The sequence below is a fragment of the Magnolia sinica genome, chromosome 12 (assembly GCF_029962835.1).
Source record: "Magnolia sinica isolate HGM2019 chromosome 12, MsV1, whole genome shotgun sequence".
Taxonomy (NCBI): Eukaryota; Viridiplantae; Streptophyta; class Magnoliopsida; order Magnoliales; family Magnoliaceae; genus Magnolia; species Magnolia sinica.
In genome coordinates, this window is record NC_080584.1 from 62,128,166 (window position 1) to 62,136,372 (window position 8,207).

The window sequence follows — 8,207 nt, forward strand, 5'->3', positions numbered from 1 at the left end:
TACTTATTTAAATGTGATTGGTGGGACATTGAAAATAAGAAGTTGGGAATACAGACTGACAACTACTTTACGAGCGTAAATTTATCTCGGAAGTGGTTTAAGGATGACCCATTTGTCCTCGCCAGCCAAGCTGAACAAGTATTTTACCTCGCTGACACCAAGTTAGGCGGCTCTTGGCACGTGGTACAGAAAATAAAGCCCAGGATGTATTTGACGTTCCCGTACCAGAAGTTGAAGATAGCGAGGATGGGGGAAATGAAACGTCTAGGGTTGAACAAGCATATCAAGAAGACATGCCATCTAGGGATATAGGGACTGATTCAAATGTTGATATTGATGTGGTGCAATTGGACAGAGATGATGTGCCACCTGATCATGTTGATGCCTCAATAATACATGACATTGTTAGAGATGATAGCGGTTTCATTAATGACGACGTTGCAGATGATGAAGAGAAAATACTGATCAGCGATAGTGATGGTGATGAAGAAATAATCCTAAGCGATAGTGATACAGACGGTGATTATTAAATGTACACATAATTTACATGTCATTTTTCAATTCGAATAATTTGTGTATTACATGTATACGTGAAAATAACAAGTCATGATTTATTCCTTTAATTGACTTGTTTATAATCCACATTTGCAGTTGAGTCAATTTCTGATCATGTCCTCCTCAAACCGGAGCGTAGCGGAAGCACGCAACATACTTCATCAACTGTTGCGGATGGACTTTTCGGCCCTATCTTCTTTTGGTAGGGCCAAAGAGATACCCAGTCTGGTCGATGAGCGTAGGGAGGAATATATCGACGCTGACTCAGATGACAAATTAAACAATCTCAGAGAAATTTCGGAGCTGACAAAGGATTATAACCGTGAAAAACTTCGTATGGAAGATGCAATTATGTCACTTGCACATCTGAATAGAGTCTCAAGAGACCAAATTTCTCCTATTGTGACTAACATGTTAGCTGTAACAATGTCGAGTACTTCGCACAAAATGACATATGCTTCTGAAGTATATGATAGCTTACGCAGGGAGTACTTTAGATAGTTTACCTCAGAGTTGTTTCGTATTACAACGAAATATGTGTATTTAATATAGAATGACAATGTGTAATGGAATTTTCAAAGGTTATAGATTAATATTTACAGTTTTATTATATTTTGCGTGCATTATAGTGTAATGATCTAATCATATTTTAATCATCTCTCTAAGCATAAGCACAAATGCATTCTACCATCAACACTACTTGTATAATGTTTTAGTATATTCCACTTGTACTGACATTGTATAAATTTACAAGTTTGTACATCGCACATATCCAGTGATGGCACCAGGTGGGAGACGTCGTTCGGATACTGGATCTACCCCTTCCACCCGTGATGCGGCGGAGACAATATCGCTATCACATGTTGCATCACAGGCGTCTGATCCCTCAATCGTTCATACACCGAGCACTGCATGTAAATCTAGACAAATATTTCTTTTAAAGACTTCTGTTGATACAATAGACTTACATATTTCTTTTGTGACAGCATCGTCGACCAGCCGACGAGGACGTGGACCCACGCGTGGGTTAGTTTTACAGAGACTTACGCGTGAGGGTAGGGTGACAGTAGAGTTCCCACAGGACTGCCTTAGACCTGTTGGGGACAATGCCAGGTTGTTTACATCGGAGGTCGGTGTCTTATGTCGATCTCTGATCCCTACCACCACCCCCCGTTGGGTAGACGTGACAGATGATGTGCGGCAGCACATCCGTCAGCGCCTTACGGTAAAATTTAGTAAATTAAATTTTATTTTGTAAAATTTCATTTATGGTTAAGTTATTTTCTTAATAAGTTTATTACCTTAATCCATTATTTACAAAATTACAGGATAAATTTGTCTTGGATTTGAGTGTTCCGTACATTTCTCATGCCGTCGACGACATGATCAAGGAGCGGTTTAAGGAGTACCGCAGTGATTTACACCAGCGGTACAAGCGGTGCAGGAGCCTCGAGGAGGCCGTATTGACCGCACCGCCGCACGTGACCATTGACGATTGGCGGATACTCTGTGAGAGATTTTCGTCTGAGTCTTTTCAGGTAATATTTACATATTTACGATATCTTAAGGTAACAATTAAATTCACAATTAATAATAATATATTATGAATAATGTGTTCAGAAGAGGAGCAAAATAAATTCTGCGAACAGGGGAAAGTTGGAAGTGAACCACATAGCTGGTTCAAAGTCATTTGTACAACTTCGTCGCGACATGGTAAGAAGTTACTGGTTATTATTAAGTTGATATATTTTTCCATGCATTTATATTAGCTCTATTGTCATTTTGATTGTGCAGCGAGATTCCGTCACTGGACAGGAGCCCGGACCAGTAGACTTCTATAGAGAGACTCATTGTCGGCAGGCGACGGGATCTTGGGTACATCCTACAACCAGCGAGAATTGGGTAAAAATTGTTACATTGTAAAATTTAATTGCATTGAATTATAATAATATTATTTGTTATGAAAATTCATGTTTTCATCACAGGCGGCGATGGACGCCATACGCAGTCAGCCCACTCCCGATGGTACTCAGCGGAGTGAGCCAGAGATCCTGAGCGAGGTGCTTGGCACACGTTCTGGATATGTGTGTGGAATTGGCCATGATGTCAAGCTCATGACACCCGTTAGAGCTAACTCCAGTCGATCCCTTGCTGGTGAGAGGGCCCTACGCCGAGCTGATATCGCAGAGAAAGAGGTTCAACATCTACGGGGCGCCGTCGACGAGATCAAAGACCAATTGGCGAGGCAGAGGGAGGAGCATGAGAGGCAGAAGGAGGAGCAGGAGAGGCAGAGGGAGGAGCAAGAGAGGAGGATGGAGGATATGCGGGTGGAGCATGAGCGACGGATGCAGGAGATATTACAGGTTCTCGCTGCACGCTTACCCATCAATGCCCTACCACCTCCGCCTTCATCTTTGTGATTTATCGTATTTTATTTATGATTTATTTTATAGACGAATGTTAAACTTATATGTATTTGTGCGTGGATGAATGTAATGTAGATAAGACTATTTATGTACGTATGGATGTGGTTTGTGTTTGGATGGATGTAGTTTGTGTTTATTTGGAAAAATGGAAATATGAATATAATGAAATATATTGTACCAGGTGTATAACAAGAAAAAAAGAAAAAAAAAAAGAGACTTTTACCTACGAAAATTTTCGTAGGTAAAAGTTTCATCGACATTTTTACCTACAAATTTTTTCGCAGGTAAAAGGTTCATTCACATTTTATTACCTACGAATCATTTCGTAGGTAAAAGTTTCATCAACAGTTTTACCTACGTCAAATTTCGTAGGTAAAAAGTCTTAGCACAGTTTGTACCTACGAAACCTTTCGTAGGTAAAAGTCTTAACACCGTTTGTACCTACGCAAAATTTTGTAGGTAAAAGTATTAACACAGTTATTGGCTATGAAAACGTTCGTAGGTAAAAGTTTTAATACAGTTTGTACCTACGAAACATGTCATAGGTAAAAGCTTTAACAAAGTTTGTAGCTACGAAAACGTTCGTAGGTATAAAAGTCTTAACACCGTTTGTACCTACGAATAAATTCGTAGGTAAAAGTTTTAACTAAGTTTATAGCTACAGAAACATTCGTAGGTAAAGGTCTTAATACAGTTTGTACCTACGAAACATGTCGTAGCTAAAAGTTTGAATAAAGTTTGTAGCTACGAAAATGCTCGTAGGTAAAAGTCCTAACATCGTTTGTACCTATGAAAAAATTCATAGGTGAAAGTTTTAACAAAGTTTTTAGGTAAAAGTTTTAACAAAGTTTTTAGCTACGAAAACGTTCGTAGGTAAAAGTCTTAACCCTTCGTAGGTAAAGCTCTTAACAAAGTTTTTAATTTCGTTGGTAAAAGTCTTACAATTGCCGACGATGACATTTTTTCGTCGATAAAAGTCTTTAGCCACGGCTTTTTACCAACGAATTTACCGACGAAATATTTTGTAGGTAAAATTCTTTGCCTACGAAATAATATCATTTACTTACGAAATTTTTCGTAAGTAAAAGTGAAATTTCTTGTAGTGATATATGCCTAAAATAAGAAATTTTAGTTAGGGAGTTCTCCATTGTCCTTGCAATTAGATTTCATATTTATTCTATTTACATGGGTTTCAATTTCTCAAAATCATTAAAATGACCAAACAGAATTTTCAAAAACAGAGTGTCTCCATAAACAGAACTTTTATTTCCTTTTTTCCTCTGCTTGAATCACATTGCAACAGTTCATATGCTGCACTTTCCTTGTCGTCATTAAAATAAAACCAGTGGTTTTTAGAAGAAGGGGTTTGTAACAAACTTGAAAAATCATACAGTCATAGAAAAGTAAAAGTTTTCTTTTTATTGTTTTCATAACAGATCTTTGGATATAAATACAAAATACAATATTGACATTAGTAGTAGTGAGGAAATAAATTATACTAAGATTCAGTCTTAAATAAACAATAAAAATAAAAAGTGGGGTTTCCTAGTCACATGGACCTTTGCCTATCTGTGAAAAATTCCAGAGCGTGTCTATTTTAATTTGCCACTGAATCAGAAAAGCAGCTAATATCATCATTTGAAATTCAGAGACTACTGACCTGTAGATGTAGAGAAAAGCTTCCGGCACCATTCCGACAATTGACCCACACATGTACGGTCCAAATTTCATGTTTGTTACCACTATGGCATAGTTGAAAATTGTGTAGGGAAATGGTGACACTCGGAAGAGTGCCACCACTTGAAACTGATGGAACCAGCTTCCTTCTCCAGCCAGCCTAATTACATTCGCTTTCTAAGGCCATCTATTCAACCATCTCTGGAAATGCAATTGCAACAGGAAGAAAATAAGAGAGGAAATCAGTAACAAATGACAATCACTGTTCAAACTAGATTAATGTTGCAGTTGAAAAGCAGAGAGGCCTCACATGAATATGGTCACTAAAAAGTAACCCAATTAAATATGGCAATGTCATACCAATGGTAGTCCCGACCATGATGATCACAAATCCAAGACCATACCCAAAAATCATTCCTGCCAACCACATGGAGGGTCCAGAAGGAAGCAAGATCACTCTACTTTCCATTCTCCTATGCTACACATTCTCCAACCCATGCACTGTAGATCTGTGAGCAAATGAGATCAACAGATTTTCTCATCACCAGGTGATCCTATTGACATCATAATCCACTGAATGTAAAATCATCAGATACAACATGAATGAACTTATAGGCCAATGATCTTGTTAAGTTCCATGCGTACCTCTGAGAATTGTAAGGCCATATGCCAACATATGCGAGCAAATCTGCCAGCCTGCAAGCAAAAATAAACTCAAAAATTATAACAGCTTCAAAAAATGGAAAAAAAAAATAATGATAAAACTCACCTTGAAGCCCTTCTCCCTCCTCCTTTACCTGGGCTTGGGACCGGCAATGCAAGGAGTTGCATTGGCGGAGTTAAAAAAGGGCTTAAGCTCCATTTGGTTTGAGATAAATTTACATTCATAAACACCAATGTGATGACCAAATGGAGCCTAAGACTATAAATATATTCAAATATATAGTGCAAAATTCACGTAGACTATAAATATCGATGAACTATAGAGTACCAAAAAAAAAACACGCCAAACATCATATAGAGTAACTACTTAAGCCAAACATCATATAAAGTAACTACTTAAGCAAAAAAAAAAAAGCATCATGTAAGCCCCAACCAAAACCCACTTAAGCCAAATTACTATATGTTCAATTATATAGTACTATATTTGTTCAAATTATTGGAATCTCATTGATTGCTTCCCCCATTGCACAAGTGATCTCGGACCGGCCTCTCCAAGTGTAGATGTCAATCCATCTTCTTTCCATAAAGGAGCATCAGGGTGTGTAATCTCAGTCAGGATAACAACAAAAGCTCCCTCTGCTAATGGCTCACAATGGACAACTACATTTGGACTAACTTCATGTACTTGACCACGAGCAACAACACCACGTAAGCCCCAACCAAGCAACTGGCATTTCTTACCGATATATATCGTATCTGGCTACATGTACACATATAAAATGGCGTTGGTATTGTTCTGCAATGTAACCCTCAGGTTGTGTCTTGTTACGAACATAAGCCTTGAATGTCTTCATGAACCTGACAAAAATAATGATACATTACATATACGTGCATCTTTAAATGTTTCACTTACTTATTCTTACTAAGCTCATAGCGTACCTTTCGAATGGATACATCCATCGATAGTATATAGGACCACATATGCGAGCCTCGTAGGCCAAGTGGATGGTAAGATGCATCATCATGACAAATATCGATGGAGGGCATATAATCTCAAGCTGACATAACGTCCTAGCCATGCCCCTCTCGAGAGTAATGAGCGTTTGAAGGTTTATGGTTGACGAGTACAAGGCATTAAAGAAGGTGTAAAAGTTTATAATTATAGGACGAATGACCTTCTTATCCTTGAATGCATGCTGGATAAGAACCGGGAGTAGACGTTGCATCAACACATGATAAGAATGAGACTTCATTCCCTTTAAATCCATGCAATCTTCCATTACAATGGTCTTCCAGTTCACACTAAAACCAATAGGAACACGCAGATTATGCAAAGTCTGAATGAAAAGATTTTTCTCTTCTTTTCTTAGATAGAAAGGGCCTTGTTTCTGAATTGTCTTGCCATTGCTCTTTTTCAGCCATAGACGCTTCTTAATTCCTAACCATTTCAGGTCCCTGCATGCATTAATATCATCCTTGGTTTTGCCGGGCATATTCAACATCAAAGCGACAAGGATTTCACATATATTTTTCTCGACATGCATAACATCAAGGTTGTGGCGCACGGGAATATCTTTCCAATACTCCAAATCAAATAAAATAAACCGTTTGAAGAACTATGGTGATTCAACGTCATCGAGTAGCTCTTGTTGGCCTCCATCAATACCCCTTCTATTCTTCTTCCCAGACTTCCCCCACCGCATATTAAGGTTCGCAGTTTGTCTTTCGACCTCAATCCCATCTAGACGGATCGGTTGTCGTCGTATCTCCACTTTCTTATTGTAAGTGCCAGTACTTGTGTCCTTTCTAGCCTGGTCCAACATTGGCAACCACCGTTTATGGCCCATATAAATATGTTTTTTTCCATACTTGAGTCGCAAGGAATCTGTGTTGTGACCACATACAGGACAACCATATTTACCCTTGGTTCTACAACCGAAAACGTTACCATATGCTGAAAAGTCATGGATTGTCCAGAGCATAACTGCATGCATATTGAATTTGTTTCCATAGTATGCGTTGAACATCATGACCCCTTTCCGCCATAAGTCTTGAAGTTTATCAATCAATGGTTGTAAGTAAACGTCAATATCCTTTCCCAGTTGTTGCAGTCCTTAAATGAGCAAAGTCAATATAGTAAATTGAGGTTTCATATAAAGCTTTGGTAGAAGGTTGTACATCACACACATAACGGGCCATGAACTATATGAAGTGTTAAAAGTGCCGAATGGGTTAAACCCATCTGTAGCCAAACCCAATCGAACATTGTGAGGCTCAGCTGAAAAATCCGTATACTAGTTATCGAGATTCCTCCATGCAATAGAATCAGTTGGATGCTCCATCTTTTTATGTTACAATTTCCTGGTTGAGTGCCAGGACATTTCTTTCGCCAACCATGGCACACTGAACATTCTTTGTATCCTTGGTGTTAATGGAAAATACCTTTACACCTTGGTAGGTACTTGAAATTATTTTCTGTCATCATCCATTTTTGTCTTGAACCTAGAAGCTTTACAAGTTGGACAACTGATTTTCATCTCGTGCTCTCTCCAGTACAAGATGCAGTCATTTGGACAAGCATGGATCTTCACATAATCAAGACCCAACTTTGTAATGATCTTCTTCACTTGGTAGGTATTAGTTGGGGCCTTGTTACCAGAAGGCAACACCTTCTTTAGTAGTTGAAGGAGCTCTGTAAAGCTTTTTTCACTCCATCCATGGTTCACCTTTAATTTAAAAAGCTGTATAATGAAAGTCAGCACGGTGAAATCTTCTAACCCAGGGTATAGCTCAGTCATTGCTTCTTGTAGATTTGCTTCAAAATCATTACTTTCATTTTCCCCAAATTCGCCTTCGACTACAAGGGTCACGTTCGGCTCATCCTGG

At 38.5% G+C, this 8,207-nt stretch overlaps 1 protein-coding gene across 1 annotated transcript; it reads left to right on the forward strand.

The window, feature by feature from the left end:
• Positions 1 to 1,318: 1,318 nt before the first annotated feature.
• LOC131220132 (uncharacterized) lies at positions 1,319 to 2,975 on the forward strand. Its single transcript, XM_058215103.1, has 7 exons — positions 1,319 to 1,469; positions 1,542 to 1,780; positions 1,884 to 2,093; positions 2,176 to 2,268; positions 2,350 to 2,457; positions 2,541 to 2,795; positions 2,907 to 2,975. The coding sequence occupies exons 1-7, from the start codon at positions 1,334 to 1,336 to the stop codon at positions 2,973 to 2,975; spliced, it is 1,110 nt and encodes a 369-aa protein (XP_058071086.1). The 5' UTR covers positions 1,319 to 1,333.
• The last annotated feature ends 5,232 nt before the right edge of the window (positions 2,976 to 8,207 follow it).